General features: G+C 51.3%; 1 protein-coding gene across 2 annotated transcripts in view; it reads left to right on the top strand.

Annotated features, from left to right (window-relative positions):
* The window catches only part of Flt4 (fms related receptor tyrosine kinase 4), a 41,899-nt gene extending 28,488 nt beyond the window's left edge, over positions 1 to 13,411 (top strand). Inside the window, exons 23-30 of one of the 2 annotated variants that reach the window (XM_021634883.2) lie at positions 98 to 220; positions 1,265 to 1,376; positions 2,904 to 3,003; positions 3,757 to 3,862; positions 4,616 to 4,764; positions 6,066 to 6,186; positions 7,762 to 7,847; positions 11,586 to 13,411. In XM_021634883.2, the coding sequence (XP_021490558.2) occupies positions 98 to 220; positions 1,265 to 1,376; positions 2,904 to 3,003; positions 3,757 to 3,862; positions 4,616 to 4,764; positions 6,066 to 6,186; positions 7,762 to 7,847; positions 11,586 to 11,781 (993 nt within the window). In that variant the 3' untranslated portion in view covers positions 11,782 to 13,411. Of the gene's footprint in view, positions 1 to 97; positions 221 to 1,264; positions 1,377 to 2,903; positions 3,004 to 3,756; positions 3,863 to 4,615; positions 4,765 to 6,065; positions 6,187 to 6,437; positions 6,595 to 7,761; positions 7,848 to 11,585 lie in introns of those variants that run through there. The other variant, XM_021634885.2, reaches the window with a different exon arrangement.
* The last annotated feature ends 4,704 nt before the right edge of the window (positions 13,412 to 18,115 follow it).

Genomic DNA, 18,115 nt, shown 5'->3' with positions numbered 1-18,115 from the left:
TCCATGTGTACCCTAGGGCACCTCAGAGCTCTAGACTAAGATGTCACCCCAAAGGTTGAAGCTGACCTCGTTGTCATTTCCCTTCCTTCACCCCCAGTGCATTCACAGAGACCTGGCCGCTCGGAACATCTTGCTGTCGGAGAGCGACATAGTGAAGATCTGTGACTTTGGTCTTGCTCGGGACATCTACAAAGATCCTGACTATGTCCGAAAGGGCAGTGTGAGTGCAGACCATGAAGAGCAGGGGACTTCGGGGTGGATGGGAAGAGTGAGACCACAGACCAACAGCTGTACTGGGCAGTACTGCTCAGGGTGACAGGAACCCTTGGGTCTGCCAGGCCATGCCCTGCTGCTGGGCGACTCACTGTTCCTTGGAGCTCAGCAAATGTGCTGGTTACGTGTCTTATTGCTGTGATGAAACATCTGGAAAAAAAAAATCATCATCTAATACATCATAGCATAGATGGCACAGTTTCCAGAACGGGAGGCTGCTGCTCTTATGGCGTCAGTCAGGAAGGAGAGAGTGAAGATTGCTTGTACTCAGCTCAGCTTGGCTTCTGTTTCTCAACGTCTGCCTGGCTTCTCTCTCTTCTTTTTCTCCTGTTGAGCTTGGGACCCAAGCTCATGGAATTGTTCCACCCACATTTAGGCTGGGTGTTTCCATCTCAGTCAACCTATTCCAGCTGTCTTCATAGACAGGTCTGGGGTCAGTGGCGGGCTACTGGCATAGCTCAGAAAATGGTGCTTGAATAAGTGACCTGAGTTTGTGCCAGGGAGGGGAAGGAAGGTGGCTGGAGACAGAAACTGATCAGGATGAGTCCAGGGTGTGCTGTGATGAGCACTCAGATGAGGTCATAAGATGGAGGGGGAAAGGTGATGGGAGAGCATCATTAAGGGTTCAAGAGAGGAGGGAAGAAGAGAGGGAGAAGAGAGGAGAAGAGAATGGAGGAAAGAGAGAGAAGAGAGAGGGAACAGAAAGAAAAAGAGGGAAGGAGGAGGGAGGGAGAGAGAAAAAGATGAAGATAAATGGGCACAAATGCTAGCTGTTGGAAAGAGGGGGGAGGTAAAAGGGAAAGGGAGGGAGAGGAAGGAAGAGGAAGGAAGGGGGGAAGGAAAGGATGAGGAGAGGGAGATCTGGGTACACAGGACAACTGCAGGAAAGATACCTTCAATCTTCACAGAAGGAACCTGGGATTGTGGGTATCCTGGGGTCTCTTAGCCCTCTCTCCTCCACCATGGGGCATATGTCTCTCTGCCCATGCAGGCCCGACTGCCTCTGAAATGGATGGCCCCTGAGAGCATCTTTGACAAGGTGTACACCACGCAGAGTGATGTGTGGTCCTTTGGAGTGCTGCTGTGGGAAATTTTCTCCCTGGGTGAGTAAAGAGCAAGGTACCCATCCAGGAGAGAAGAGTGGGTCCCGAGGCTCCAGGGGCTGACCACACAACTGTAGCTGTGCATGGACCTATCAGCCCAGGGCCTTCTGAAGCAAGTGATGAGTCACAGACACACACACACACACACACACACACACACACAATCACCTGCCCCCGCCCAGCCTGGCCCAGCTTTTCAGAGGACTTTGCCTCCAAAGAGGGCTCCCTTGGCAATACTTTGATGTTGAGCAGGGCAAAACCTTGGTTCACATGGCCGCCTCTTCACTCACCATGGGTCTCTGAGGGAGTCTGGTACCCAAACAATGTCTTAATCACTATTCTGTTGCTGTGAAGAGACACCATGACTAAGGCAGCTCTTATAAAGGAAAGCGTTTAATCTGGGGCTTCCTTACAGTTTTAGATGGTTAGTCCATTTTTACCACGGCAGGGAGCATGGCAGGACCAAGGCAGATATGGCATTGGAGAAGTAGCTCAGAGCTATATCCTGATCCTTAAGCAGCAGATAGAAAAAGAGACTGGGACCTGGTGTAGACTTTTGAAACCTCAAAGGCCTGTGACACTTCACCCTCAGTGACACACTTCCTCCAATAAGGTCACACCTCCTAATCCTTCCAAATACTTCCACTCCATGGTCACCAACCACTCAAATACACGATACTTTGAAGGCCACTCCGTTCGGTCACACCTGCTTACACAAATCCCACGTGGAAGCAGGCCCCATGAAGGGTAGGAGGAGACAATGAACAAAACATAAGTGCGACCAAATGGCAGCCGTGATAAACGCTGTTACTAAATACAGGAATGGGAAGATTCAAGACAACTCAGGGGCCCCTGGGCTGCTAGGTGAGCCAGAGGGGCTAGGAAGGAGATGAGGCTGGAGTGCAGCTCAGTGGGCTTAGCATGCGTTGGGGCATTCAATCTCTAGCAACACAGTCTACAAATAAATAATAGACAGGTAGGGTAGAGGCAGGTGGCCCAGGAGGAGCAAAGGAATACGAGGCCGGTGACCCTCATGAGTTAGAAGTGGGCAAACGGTGGGCAGGATGATCAGAGGATGCAGAAGATCCCAGGAACTAGTCTCACAAATGCACATTGACTATGTGGATGCTCTTGGTAACCTACCAGAACCTGGGGCTGGCATTTTCATGGCTGTCTAGAAGCCAACAATCCCCAGTGATTCTCCTGTCTATGCCCTGCTTGAATCTGGGGTTACAGGCATGTGCCAGATTCCCAGCCTGTTACACAGGTGTTGGGACAAGAATTCTGGTCCTCATGATTGCACAGCAAATGGTCTTAACTGCTGAGATCTATCTCCAGCTCCATTCGGCTTCTTTTAATCGGATGAAGACTTAGAATGGGGGAGAAGGGAGCTAGCAGCTAGTCCAGCCCCTGGGTAGGGACCTCAAACTGACAATAGTAGCAATATAGAAGAGAGGAAGGGACAAGATAGGCTAGGCTGAACAAAGGGACTGCTCCCCACCAACCCCACCACCTTTCTCCCATCAGGAGCCTCTCCATACCCTGGGGTACAGATCAATGAGGAGTTCTGCCAGAGGCTGAAGGACGGCACAAGAATGAGGGCCCCGGAGTTGGCCACACCTGCCATGTGAGTCTCCTGGCTGGCCACTTAATTGTTGGGGGACAGGTACCAAGAGAGAAGTCTGCAGTGATGGGGAATGGGGAGGGTTGGTGCAGATCGTGAGATGGAAGGCAAAAACAGAAGTCTGCCTGCATGGAGGAGGGCCTCAGGGCAGGCAAGGGGACACTCAATTTTGAAGGTTCAGGAGCAGACATCGCTCTCTGTCTACTCAGCTCTGGTGGCCTTCTGTCTGCATCGAAGTATAGCAGATGGCGTCACGCTGGGAGCACATGAAAGGGACAGATCACGTAATGAGACAGGAAGCAAGGGAATTTTTATACAACAGCCTGTTCTCCGGAGAGCCCAACCCTTAAGACCAGCATTAATCCATTCATAAGCCCCCTTGACCCTGCAGTGTCATGAGAATTATGGGGTTTTGTTTTGTTTTGTTTTGTTGTTTTTTGTTTTTTTTCATACAGAAATATTACAAGAATATGTTTTCATTTTAATCCCAGGTGGGGATGTGGGGCTGCTTTGCAGCAGCTGACTATGATTTGCCTCGTGCCCTAACAGAGGCGTGGTTTTGCCAGCTGCAGATAGTTTCTGCATTTGTGTGATGATGGGAATCCTGGGAATTTTTCAGAGGGTATATAAATGCAAGAGCCCTGATAGGCGAGGTGATCCAGGGGGTGCGGGAGGGATGGGGTCAGCTGGAGGGAGGGTCATGGTGCACTCAGAGCACAGGTCAACAGCCGGCTGCCCCCACCCCCACCACCACAGACGCCACATCATGCAGAGTTGCTGGTCTGGAGACCCTAAAGCGAGGCCTGCTTTCACCGAGCTGGTGGAGATCCTGGGGGACCTGCTTCAGGGTGGAGGCTGGCAGGTGAGCCCCATCTTTGTCCTGTCCTACTGCAACCCATGGCCTTATCCTGGGTCTCTGCCTTGTCTGTCTTTCTAAGCCCTGGTCACCTGTCAACCACCAAGCAAGGGTCACACATGTCTGGGCCCCAGGCCTATGGGCCTATCCTCCCACTGCCCACAGCTCCATCTCACTCAGCATGAAGCTAGGCAAACACCACTGATGTCTGCTCTAGCTACCATACAGATAGTCAGGGATAGTCTTCTCTGCCCACAAGGAGTCTGGTCCACACTGAGCCTGCAAGGCAATGCTAGCCTCAAACATGACACTAGTAATTCCCTTTACTCCTAGCACCTGCTAAGCACCAAAACACTGGACATTACATCCTCCATGCCTCCCTTCCCAGAGCCACTTCCTGATGGTAGTAGTTTGAGACTGATACCTCATGTTCTGGGACCTGAATTGAGGATGCCCAGCTGAAGCCCATCCTGTCCCACTTGCCTGGACCTGGAAGGGCTGCTGGGAAAACTGAACAAGGCCAGCCCAGCAGGCATTTAGCAATCTCCATGCTTGGCCTTCTGTGAGCATTAAAGTATGCTAGGGCCCAGCATGGACCCACTAATCCTCAGAGCACTCAAACACACACACACACAAACACACAGTCAATCCTGACCCTATGGCTAAGGTCAAGACCACAGTAGTCCTGACTGGAACGTTAAGACTGAGGGCAGGCTTGTGGTAGCCTGTGACCCTTGAAATTTCTCCCGCTCCTGCCAGGAGGAGGAAGAGGAATGCCTGGCCCTGCACAGCTCTCAGAGCTCAGAGGAGGGTGGCTTCATGCAGGCGTCCACCACAGCTCTGCACATCACCGAAGCTGACGCTGAAAGCAGTCCACCGAGCGTGCACGGCCACAGCCTGGCAGCCAGGTCAGTTTCCCTCTCCCCAGGTCTGGGAACGAGTCTGATGGTGACAGCAGTTTGGTGGTGGCACATTTCATATGTCCTCAAGGAAAAGCAACTTATAATTACTTGAGAGATCTCTTCCAATGAGCGTCTTAGTCCATTGCTATAACAAAATACCTGGAGCTGAGCACTTTATAAAGAAAAGAGTCCCCTTCAGTTCACATCAATGGAGATTCAAGAACATGGTGTCAGCATTTGCTTATCTCTGGGGAGAGTTTTGTGGCAGATGGCATCATGATAACAAAAGCACATGAATGAGATGTGGTGAGAACGGAAGGCAGAGGAAGCCAGAGGCCCTTAGACCACACTTTTTACAACAGCTCCGTCTCTTGGAAAGGATCCCAAGAGAACTTTATTAGTTCTTTCTGAGGTTGATGTGCCCATGCACTAGGCCCCACCTCAGTGCCCCCTCATGGCAGATGAAGCTTACACCATGTGAACCTTGAAGACACACTCTAACCATCCAAAGCACAGCAACTGGCCTCCTCCAACTCTGTGCTTCCTGCTTTCAAGGGAGCACCTACCTGGAGCACTTTTTCTTTGGGGACACAGAGTAGAGGAGACTGTGTTTGGACCAAGACTCCTCCCGGGATGCAATTGCTGTTTCATCTCTCGAGCTTGTCTCCAGGACCACTGGCAAGGCTCTATGACCAGAGAAGGCCACACACTCGCCATATTCAGGAGTAAAACAGCCTGTTTCTAGAATTTCGGATCCATGGTCTCTTACCGCTGGTAGTTTTCGCACCATATGTGTTTTCACCAGCATGACAGAGAAGCTAAGGCTCCGGGGCTCCTGTCCTGTGTGCATCTCCTGTCCCGTGTGCTCAGGGCAATGACATGCCTGGGGAGCAGAATGCAAGCTGGTCCCCGCTAGGCTGCTTCCGCCGTGCACCCATGCCATGCACACACCATGCACGCTGACACTTGCACATGCGCACACGCATGCATGGGCAGGCCAGTCGGTGGATAAGAGTGGAAAGATGGCCATCCTGAGGAGAAGGTCAGACCTGCCCCTCAGCTCCATGCCACACTCAGCCTGGGACCCTCACTGTCTTTCCTCTGCAGAGCCCTAGCGGTGCGCTCAGAGATCTCTTAATAGGAGAGACAATGCAATACAGGGAAGGAGCAGAGAGGGCCATGTTTTGGGTCCAGGCCGCACCCATATTCTGCCTCTAACTGGAAGGCCTCTCTCGGCTGGGAGAGAAGCAGCCCCAGAGTTGGGGAGGTGCTTAAGTTCATCAGAACCTTCTGTGTCCTCCCCACAGGTATTACAACTGTGTGTCCTTTCCTGGGTGCCTAACCAGAGGGACCCAGACTCCAGGTTCCTCGAGGATGAAGACATTTGAAGAATTCCCCATGATCCCTACAACCTACAAAGCCTCCGTGGTAAGGAAATGTGGAAGGGAGGAGGGAGAGCTCAGAGGTGGGGGACAGTATCCCCCAACACAAGTAACAGCAAAGCAAGCCAGGCTTCTAAAATCGTTCGTTTAACTTTTATTACAGTGCAAATTGTACAGAATAATGGAGGCGATGATCTTTCAAGACATGCCTCTGGGATGTGCTAATAAAATCCAGCCTCCCGTTATTCACCTCCTCTTCCTCTTCCCAACCTTCATTAATGGCTGTTCTACTTCCAGGTCAAGGGTTCTTAGCTTCCACAGGAGAGAACAAGCCGTACTCGCCTTTCCGTGTCTGCTCATTTCACTTAGTTGTGGCTCCCTCCGATTCCATTCATTTCCCGCAAGCAGCGTTTTACTCTTCTCGGTGGCTGAATAAAACCCCATTGTGTACACACACCAATCTTCCTGCCCCATCCTCTGTTGACGGCACCCAGCCTGGCGGTCGCTCACCTATTGTGAGTCATGCCGCACTACACGGGCATGAAGGCATCTCCTTGGGGAAGTCCTTGAAAACATCAAATCCAGGAGACAAGAACTTTTGCATCTTGGTGGTCACTCAAAGGCTATCCTCTCCCAGCTGCTGGTCATTCTCACGTGTGGCCTCTCAGCCTGTTTTATCCCAGCTGCGTAGAAACCGTGGTTTTTAAAGAGAGAGCTGGGGAGAGAGGGAAGAAGAGAGGGAGGGGAAGGAGAGAGAGAGAAGAGAGAGAACTCAGAGCCAGTGAGACAGCTCTGTGGATAAGCTTACAACCTGACTTCAATCCCTAAAAGCCACATGGTAGGAGATAACTGACTCCCTCGAGTTCTCCTCTGACCTCTAGACACACACTGCGACATGCTTGTATAGTCACATATATTCAAATATGTGAATGTTAAGGAGAGAGGGAACTCACACGCCCTCAGCCTGGACACCGAAGATGGCTCCGTAGGTGGTGGTCGGCGCCAACCTGTGGAGTACAAGTGTCTCTGAGAGAGGGTTACAGTGTGGAGAGTGGGAAGCGTGCAGGGGTCCACAGATCAGCTCATATGCAGCGGGGCTCTGTGAGGCTCAGCAGTGGCATCCGCCTGTAAGTAAGTGACAAGACTGAGCCCCCAGGCCTGAGCTCCGGTGGCCAGTGGCTACAACTGCAGACCCAGGTCAGTCCCGAACGGGCCATGGAACCTGGACCCAGTCAGTGAGCTCTGGCCCACGGAGGGTAGGTGATGAGGTCATCAGGACCCCTTGAGCAGACGACAGCTACCTAGGCCTATGTCTCCAGGACTCAGTGAAGACCTTTGGGAACAACTCTGAGATTCCAGCTCCTGCCTCCTGGAGGACTCAGAATGAGCACGTGCTTAACCTATAGCCCTCTAGTCTGAAGTGTCCCAGACACAGCCCCACCCCCACCCCTGGCCTCCATAATTTTCCCCTTCCTGTCAGATACCACTCACTTAGCTCAGTTCCCTGGGTACAGGTATAAGGCCGGCAAGCCTGGGTCCCTTGACTCCTGACCAGGCCGGAATACAGCTGCCCTGTAGGAGAGCCTCTCGTGTGGTCCACAGGCTAGTTCTTTCCCCACAGGATAACCAGACAGACAGCGGCATGGTGCTGGCTTCAGAGGAGTTTGAGCAGATAGAAAACAGGCACAGACAAGAAGGCAGCTTCAGGTAAGAGCCTCCAAAAGTGGGCGTGCCATCCCCTGAGAGGGAGCCCACTGAAGCAGCTGGGGCCTGGTGCTGCTCTAGCACTCTTACCCAAATGATTTTCTTTGTGGGTTCACCCCGAGGCCCAAATCACGGCCCCACCCAGTGCTCTGCCCTATGACCTACCACTGTGCACCACCCAAGGGATGATGATGACTATGGAAATTCAAATCTCAGCACATCCTTAAAACACACACACACGCACACACACACATATACACACACACAGTTCCTTGAGGAGCTAGAATGAAGGCACTTAGAGAGAGAGAGAGAGAGAGAGAGTGTGTGTGTCTGTGTCTCTCTGTGTCTGTACATGTATGTATCTGTATATGTGTATCTGTGTCTGCGTGTCTGTGTGTGTTCTTGCCAAGAACATATCATGCCAAGCACAGCCAAGCCTGAGCCACAGCAGGTGGGTCAGCCGGGGACTGTCCCATAAAAGCCATGTGCCACACAGACAGTCAACAGTGGAGTAGGCTAAGTCTTCACACAGGAGAAGAACAAAGATCCTGGCACAAGTTTGAGACTCCAGAGGCAGCCATCTTGGAAAGGGATTGCTTCCGACAGGGCAGTGAGCTGGAAGGGATTGCTGCTTGGTGGTGAGGAAAGAAGAAAGTTCTAGAAGATAATGACCCCACAGAAGTAAGATAATGCCCATAATTCAGAGGAAGAGGAGAAAAGAAGAAGAGAGAACTTTCGTTCATCGCAGAAACTGCAGCTCACTTGAACAGTGGCAGAGGGCGCTACTGTTTACACAGGTTTCCCTGCATGGAGCAGCAAATCACCAGGCAGGTGCATTCATTTAGCTGATGAATGTTCTCCAAACGCTTGGACAGAGTGTCTCTCGGGAGGCATCTACAGGGAGGAAGAGGGAGTTGGCTTGCCCAGGTCCTTCGCACCTCTTTTAATCCCAGGGCCACGCTCTTCCCACGGGAGCCCCCACACTCTGCAGAGCCACATCCCTGCAAGCCTGTGGGCGGAAGGAGATCTCGAACAATGCGGGGCCTGCACTGGGCAGCATGACTGCAGGAAAAGTGACAGGCCGGCTGTTGTCGTTGGTATAAAGCGGGACTGGGTGGAAGCTTTGGAAAGGACACGATCAAGGGAACCCGAGGTGATGTCAAAGATATGAAAGTGTCTGAATTGACACTTCAGGATGAGGAAACCTAGGGAGCCACCATTCTTAGTGTAGCTTCTGCTGCTGTAACGAAAGGCCTGGGCAACTGAGAATGAGAAAGAATGTGGTTGACCCGTGTCCCTCAAGGCTGGGAAATCTGGAACTGTGGTGCTGGGGTCTTGCAGAGTCCTTGTAGCACGATCTCACAGCAATGGCAAGAGCAGCGTGAAAGGGGACCCTGGATTCTGTGACGTCAGTCCATCACATGAACCGAATCACCTTGCCACACAGTTGCACTGGGAACTGACTTTACGGCTTATAAACCGTGAAGGAGTCACAGAATCCATAACCCTGCAGAGAGTAAAGCTGCTGCTACTCATACACATCAAATAAAAATAAACACATCTGGAGAGAGGCCATCAAACACAACATGCCAACAGACTAAAATATGTGAAGAAACAAGCACCGTGCCAAGAATTGGAAATACGAATGGGTGACGTGAAGATAGAATACGGCGACACACAGAAGAAAGGGAAATATAAATCCTCTTTAAAATGAAGACCAAGGCCCTCCATGGACAATATAAATGGCCAGATGTGTAACCGAACAAGTGGAAAGAACCAGGAAAGCGAAACAAACCCAAAGAGATAAAAGGATCAGGGAAGAGTAGGTGTAGGGGAGGAGCAGAAGTGTCTGATGTGTAAATTTGGAGCTCCCCAAAGAAAATGTGCACACTGTGAGTGAATTCATATTTGCCTTAAACTTATGAGGCATGAACAAACTTTCTTTCTTTCTTTTTTTTTTTTTTTTTTTTTTTTGAGTACATAAAAGAAGACATGACTCTGCATATTAGAAGCATGCCTAGGGGCGAGAGAGATGGCTCAGCAGTTCAGAATACTTACTGTCTTTCCAAAGGACCCGAGTGCTCTTCCAGCACCCCACATCTGGCCACTCAAAATTTCCATAACTCCAGCTCCAGCTCTATGTCTGAAGGCGTAGACACACATAACACACATTGAACGCACACATATATACATATGTATATTTAAAGTTACTGATTTAAAAAATTAAGTGTACCGAAATAGATTGACCTACAGGAGTAAACGCTGGGATATTTCCCAGTAGACAATTTGGTTTTTAAAAAAAATATTCTGGAGACAGGAGATGGCTTGGTGGATACAAGCACTTGCTTCCAGGCCCAAGGACCTGAGTTCTATCCTCAAGATCCACACGGAAGGAGAGGACCACAGTTTGTCCTGTGATATCCACATGCATGGCTGTCTTTCTGTCTTTCTCTCTCATGCACGCACACACACTACATAAATATTGATAAAAAGACCAAGGTACTCGTGATGAAAAAAAGGTAAGCATCAGAATTTTCTCAGTAGGACCATGCTACGAAAAGCAATAAATGACTATTTTATAAAAGTCACAAAGAAAATATGAGATAAGGGTGGATGATCTGGAGCAAGCAAGGAAGGGCTGGAGCCTGCAAGCCCTCATGGACTGTAGGGTTTTTGTTTTTTTTCATGTATATGTGTATGTGTCACATGTGTGCATATACACGCACCTCTTCATGCATGTGTGTGCTCAGGTGCACCTGGATGTTTGTGTGCATGTGTGTGTATGTGTGTGTGTGTGTGTGTGTGCGCGCGTGCGCATATGAGAGCTGACATGAGGATCTCTCTCCACTTTGCTTGCCGAGGCGGGGTTTCTTGCTGAATCCAGAGCTTGCCAGCTCAGCCAGGCCAGCTACCTAGCTGGCCCCAGGCGTCCTGCCTCTGTCCCTGTCTCTTCCTTCGTGGTGAGCCACCACACTTACCCGGCTTTTGCTTTTACCTGAGTGCTGGGGACCCAAGCTCTGGTCCTCGCAGTTGCACAGCAAGCCCTGTGTCCATTGAGCCGTTCTCCCAGCCCCAAAGCTAGAAATGCACCCCAAGAGTGATGGAAGGCCCTTGGGGCAGTGGCGGGAAGAGACCCTGATGTCACAGCTAACTGAACGATCTCCTGACCACCTTCCAGGGAGGAAGGTAAGTGTGGATGTAGACATGGCCCAGGAGGGTGACCTCTGAGTCGACAGAGATGCCCACCTGGAGTAGGAGCCTCTGAGTTTGGGGCCAGCCTGGTCTACAAAGTGAGTCTAGACAGCCAAGGCTAAACAGAGAAACCCTGTCTCAAAAAAGGAAGGAAGGAAGGAAGGAAGGAAGGAAGGAAGGAAGGAAGGAAGGAAGGAAGGAAGGAAGGAAGGAAATCGAAGAAGAAGAAGAAGAAGAAGAAGAAGAAGAAGAAGAAGAAGAAGAAGAAGAAGAAGAAGAAGAAGAAGAAGAAGAAGAAGAAGAAGATGATGATGATGCAGGGTTGAGAGGATGAAGTTGGTCATTTCCATGGCCCTGGGTCCAAGCTTTGAGCAGGAAAGTTGCCCTGTCACATCAGAGCTGTCTGTGGTGAGACTGATGTCAAATCTGTGCGCACCTCAAAGCCTCTCGCAAGTACCATGCTCTGCTCGTGTCTGGGTGATTCCAGTCAGACCCTGAGTCAGAGTCCTCTCACTTTGTTTATTAACACCATCCCCCGTGTCTTGGCAGCTGTCAAGGCCCTGGCGAGCACACGGATATTCCCAGAGGACATCCTGACCCCCAGGGGAGGCGACGGCGGCCCACCCAAGGGGCACAAGGAGGCAAGGTGTTTTACAACAATGAGTATGGGGAGGTCTCCCAGCCATGTACAGAAGGCGACTGCCCGTCTGCTGGCGCCCGCTTCTTCACAGACAGCAGCTACTAAGGAGACCCTCGGCAAGGCCTCCTGCCCCTTTGCTGAAACCCGGATCTGACAGCTGGGCCCTAGCAGAGCAAGGCCGGAGGCCCAGGCTGAGAGGAGGTGTTCCCTAGCGCCCTCCTCAGCCTCCCTAGCCAGGAAGAGTCAAACCCCCACACAAGGGCTTCCCTGAACAGCATTCCTGTGCCTCTCGTCACCCTCACCTTCACATTCAGTTGCCCTGTCAGCTCGGCACTCACAGATGCTGGCTACAGAATTAGCACCCTGAGAGAGAATCCTTCTCCGACACCCACTTCCGTCGCCCTGGTGCGTGACAGGGTTCTCAAAAGGAACACATGCGTCTGAGAGTCACACATTCGGGGAGTGTGGGGGGGAGGCAGAATGAGACCAGAACCTCCACATCCTCACCCTGCCCAACACAATCCCCTCCACCCACAGTCCCCCATGTCCAACTGTCTTCCTGCTTCCTTCTCCTGGCCCTCCAGGGCTGAGGAGAGAAGACCGAGTTTCCGTATCAAAGCCGGGAAGGAGGACCAAGGGAGCAGGAGTCCTCCAAACACAGAAGTACCTCATGGCAGCTGTTTGTATGCAATGACTGGAAATGAAGCAACATTTCTGCCCATGAGTGTTGAGTTTATCAGGAGACCGGGTGCTGCTGTGAAGGATTCACTCATCCACGAGTCACGTGGGAAAGCCCAAGGACACGGTTTTGAATCTCGGCCCCCAACGGGGTCCTCACAGCGTGCTCATCACCACAGCTCTCTCCCTCTCTCTCTTGAAGGCCCCCAGGCCCCACCAGCCTGGCCTAGAACCTGATAAAACAGCTGGTGTTCTGGACCTCCCTTGCTTGGGTCTTTGCTCTAGAGCCAGAATCTGATAATCTGTGGATTCTGTCAAGGAAGACTTTGTGGGGGACTGGCACAGAGGACCACATGGCTGGAGGGGGGGCACTCAGCCATCACTCTATGTCTCCGGGCCTCTTGGAGGCCCCTGCCTTCAGTTTACCTGATACCTGTCAACCGATCAAACCCTTGTCCTGAGAGACCCCCTCCGTGGAAGCTGGGGCCTCCCTGCTCGGAACCCCTCCAGCCCAGCTCAAACTGTCTAACCATCACTTATCAGAAGAAAGCCTTGGGCAGATGAGACCCACCAATCCCTTGCCCCATCCCAATAAGAACGCTTGCGGGACAGGCGACCATACAGCAAGCAGGGGCTTGCTCGGCAGATACTCTCCCTCCCCACCTCCCCCGCTAAATGTATTGTTCTTCTATGATACATTGAGTGCATGTATGACTGTAGTCTTCTTTGTCCCCTGCGGACCCCCACCCTCACCCCCATTCCTCCACATCTAACCTGTCTGTGGGGTCGAGTCTCAAGCTTGCCTCACGGAAATACAGAGACTGTTCTCTCAGAGGACCAAAGGCTGCCAAGGGCCTGCAGAGCCCTCCTCAACCCTCCCCAACGTGTGTATCGCCTGTCTGTGTCACCTCTCCCGACTTCTAACTACACACATCCAAAACGTACTGGGGAAGAAGACGAACTCTGTCCTCTGTCCTCTGAGGCGGTGTTCTCTGAAATGATCTAAGATATTTAACGAGAGATAATAATAAATTCGATGCCAGTCTTTGAGTTATAATGAATGGATCCTATGTCTGTCGAACTCTGACCTTAACCTTAAAGCCCACAAAAGCCTCAGGCCTCAAAGGAAACATGGTGTGGTCCCCCCTGACAACGCTCCTGAGCCCAGGTCCCCATCTGTCCCTAACTCAGTGCACATTGCCCAAAACTGCCAGTAGAGGGCACAGAGGAGACACCAGGATGCTGGCTGGACTTCCACCCAGCCCAGACATGTTCTCCTAACACCTATTTGATCTGTAAAGTAAAATAAATAGCTCCTTCTTGTCGCACGTTGCTCCCCGAACATCACTGGATCTAGACCCAGATAAGACCTCTGCACCAGCTCTCTTCCAATCACATTGAGGAAGCAGGGTGTCTGCAAGTCAGGCTGTCCCAGGGTCCCAAGAGGGAAAGCCAGTGATGGCTGCTGGGAGGCAGCAGCCCTAGCAGCTGGACCAGACTGGAGGTCTTAAGCACCCAGAAACAGCCAGCACAGTCAGATGGGCCCTTACCCCCCACCTAGCAAAGGCCTGAGGCAAAGTCGCCCACCTTGGTGAGCCGACTACCCATTCTGGGCCCGCCTGGTGATGCCTGTTGCCCCCTCAAGTTTTCGACATTCTGGTGGGAAGAGCCCCTCCCTGCAGTGGCAGCTGCTGTGGTTGGGTGCTTCATTCTGTCTTGGCTTCTATAATAAATCTAAATCTGAACAGGAAAGAAAAATCCATACAAAACACAAATATGTTGACACACAGTGTTGTGTTAGAATCAATTGCATTTGGCCACAGATTCAGTGGCAGAAGCCTGTTCCTCAGGACCCGGATCTCCTCTCTCTCACTAACCAGAAAGCCAGGACCAGGCTGGATTGTGGGGTTGGGTAAGGCCAAGAGTGGAAGGCAAGAGACCAGATGAGGCCCCCTGAATCGGAGGGAGCCTTCAGTGCCAATCAGACCCTCAGTCTCACCATGACCTGCCATCTTGAGAGGTTTGGAGAAAACGGGTGCGGGAAGTGACCATATCATGGAGAATACTCCAGCGCTCATCGAGTCATGCCTGTAGTGGCACTAGCAGGTCTCCTCCATTTTTCCCTTTTGTTATATCTTTACCCCCGCCTAATGGAGGATGCCACCCAAAATCAGCAGGGATCTTCCTAAAATCTACAGAGGTATTACTGATGGCATGTCTAGTAGGCATTTCTCAGTCCAGTCAAGTTGATAAGATTATCCATCACATATCCCCTCATCTATTAGACATCTGCCACAGGCTGAACCACTGTGACCCCTCAAGACCCTTATCACAAGGGGATGGTATGAGGGCAGAGCATTTGGGAAGGAACCAGGCCAAAAAGGGTGGCACCCTCAGGAATGGGGTTTTTCCCTTATTAAAAGAAGTCGAGTGTCTTAGTTCCTTTTGCTGTGGGAAGACACCATGACCAAGAAACATTGACCTTGCAGCTCAGTTTGAGAGAGTTAGAGTCCATGACCGACATGGTGAAGAGCATGGCAGCAGGCAGCCATGGCACTGGAGCAGCAGCTGAGAGCTTATGTCTGATCTATACATAAGAGGCAGAGAGGCTGGGAGAGGAGCAGAAATTGCACAGGCCTTTGAAACCTCAAAGCCTGCCCACCAGTGATACACCTCCTCCAACAAAACCATACCTCCTAATCCTTCTCAAATAGTTGCACTGACTGGGGACCAAGCATTCAAATAGAAGAGCCTTACCACACCAAGGGATGAAAAGATAAGATCACACACACACCATCCCATAGAGCTCCTTCACCCTCTTCCCACCATCGGAAGGCACATCCACAAATCAGAAAGTGAGTCCTCACCGGACAGCATCATCCCTGCTTCTTGATCTTGGACTTTTCAGCCTTCAGAACTGTGAGCAGTGAATGAGTGTAGTGTCTGATCCAAGACCATGCTCATTTCTTACGGCAAATCCCACTGAGTCCCCTTCCTTCATACATCAGCATCAGAGTAGGTGGGGTTCTCATCTCCCCACAACAACCCTCTGGAGGCTGCAGCCATTGAGACTAACAGAGGGCCTTGCAGAGAGAGATGGGAAGCCTGCCTTGGAAGCTTAGGGGTAAAGTGGACATCAACAGAAGGACCTGTGGCCCTTCTGTTACACAAAACCAGGAGGCTGCTGCAGTCGAGAGGGTCTGTCGGTGGTTCTGACCCAGGGAAATCTAGAGTTAAGTGATTGCTGCCACAAAAGCAGAGGAGGTGACTTGCTTCCCTGTCCTGGACTGAATGATCTACAGCACCTCACCATCAGAGGCACAGAGCAGGGGGTACAGGACATCTCCACTTTTCAGTTAGAGCTGGACATGGGTGTCATAAGCCAGAAAAGAGTCAGGAGGACACAGGAATGAGGACTAAACTGGGGCAGGGAAAACTCAGAGACAGCATATATCTGGGAACTTTGGCCAGTCCTTCACAAAGAAGGGGTCAGATGTGGCTCCTTACCAGACCAAAGACTGACTGCAGCGAGCATTTGGAGCTTGTCTGGCTGCTGAGGTACTGTTTGCCATCGCTGGCTACTGGCTTCTCACTCAAGAAAGGACAAATGTGAAAGAAGGAGCAGAGAGATTGCTGAGAAATGCAAGGTCCTTGTTGTCATCATTTGAGCTTGAATCAAGTTTTGACTGAAGGCAGAACCTTCCTTGGCACTTTAGTCACTGCTTACCACAGGGTCAGCACTTTCGCCACTTTCTGCAATGTCCTGATCTCTCCAGGCAAAACCCGTGATGATAGTATTGCCCCACCCTCTCCACTATAGGGTGCTTTGTAGGAGGCCTTGGGAGATGGAAAATGAAGTGCTTGAGAGAGCCAGATCAATATTGACCAACGTGAAGCCATTCACACAAGTCCTAACAAGACACGGAGACTCTGCTGAGAACAGACTCTGCTGAGCTATGAGGAAGCAGGAAGGAGGCCACTGAGGAGGGCATGCTGGCAGAGATTCATGAGTGGCCCCTGAGGAGGGAGCAGCCTATCTGTGTACCTGGTGGGTGAGCCGGGGATTCTGGGAATGCTCAGCAGTCCTCTCTGCTCTGGCCCTGCTAGTGGCTCCAGCCTTATCACATAGATCCTGTCTTCTTCCCCAAAGCACTTTCACCTGGTGTCAAACAAAGTCCAGGGCCCTGCTGTTGTGGCCTCACGTTGGCCGCTAGTAGAGCCAGGATATGCCCACCTGACCTGGAGGGAACTACTCAAGGAAGAGAGAGAGATAGAAAGATCCATCCCTTGGCCATACACTTGCCATGGCCAAGGATAACATCCCTAGGAAGGTGGTCATATTGATGGGAAGGAAGAAGATCTGGGATAAGAAGTCTCCATTAGGCCCCTTATGAAAAGGTCCAGGCCCCGCCTGGGCAGTGTGGGAGAACTGGTTCCGGTAGCCTGGGTATAGGACAGTGACCCCCATACCTTTCCTGGGAAGCACAATAGAGCTATCTCCACCCCTCATCTGGGCAAAGCAGGAGAGCTGGCCCTGGTGGCACGGCACAGGAGAGCTGGCAGGTTGACCAACTCATCTATGACACAGGCTCAGATCCAGGGCTCTGAGGTGGCCCACCCCAGCATCTACCTCATCTATGAACTGCTAGAACACATGAAGAGGCTGGTCCTGCAGATAAAAAGCTGCAGGACCTCCATGATACAAGGCAACAACAGGCTATATCCCAAGAGGAGTCCCAGGGAGGATCCAGTATAAATAAGGGTAGCAGTAGCCTGGGGCCTACAACCAGACCAAAGACTTATTGCAATGAACATTTGCAAGTAAAGATGTTTTGGCAAAACATCTTTGGTGTTTTGGTGTACTGTGGGACACGCTGTGACATACCACAACTTCAACAGCAGTTTTTTGTTTTTTTTTTTAATCATTTTTATTTTTGTTTTCTTTTGTGGGGAAGGTTGCAAAGGCAGAGGGCAGATATGGAGAGATGGGGAGATGAGGGGGATTGGGGTGCATGATGTGAAATCCACAAAAAAATAAATAAATAAAAAGGTGAAAAAGAAGCAGCAGAAGCAGCAGCAGCAGCCTAGGATTTGGGGAGGAAGCTGGGTACTGACTCACCAAAGAGGTTGTCCATCCATCCCACCTCCTGGTTGGAAAAGAATGGAGAAGGAATGAAGAGAAACTCGACGCAGTCCATTTGCAAACTTCAGCCTTGATCAGTTTTACACAGATATAGGAGTAATGCATACAAGACCCACCCTCCAGCTCAAAATAATCACAAAGCGGGGTTCTGACTGACCTGGTTCACAGCAAGGCGACAAGGCAATGAGTCGCGGTGAAAACGGAAACGGTCATCATGGAAGTCTCCACAGTCTTGCCCCCACCCCCACACAACTGCCATGAGAGGTCACAATCCAAATGCCCAGTCTGAAGGGCAGAGAAGCTGATCTGCCTGCTCAGGCAGGGCAGTTGTGCTCCCCACTGAGATGGAATAGGGGTCCATAGTTTGATTAATAATGCACTTATCCTGGGTATCAGAGAGGGCTCCACCCTGGGTACCAGGATGGCAAGTCTTACTAAGAGATGCGCTGACTGGCAAAAATGAAAGGAAAAGAAGTAAGAAGAGACCTCCTGGGACCCCCAGGGGCTTGGGGGTGGGGGGCTGCTTGGCTGGCTGCCTCAGCCTACGTGCATAAGCTCCATCTCTGCATGCTCATGACAGCCTCACTGTGGGCCCAGGTATGTACATGAACAGAGGGG

This window comes from Meriones unguiculatus, chromosome 11, assembly GCF_030254825.1.
Source record: "Meriones unguiculatus strain TT.TT164.6M chromosome 11, Bangor_MerUng_6.1, whole genome shotgun sequence".
NCBI classification, from domain to species: domain Eukaryota; kingdom Metazoa; phylum Chordata; class Mammalia; order Rodentia; family Muridae; genus Meriones; species Meriones unguiculatus.
This window is presented reverse-complemented; position numbering and strand designations above follow the sequence as displayed.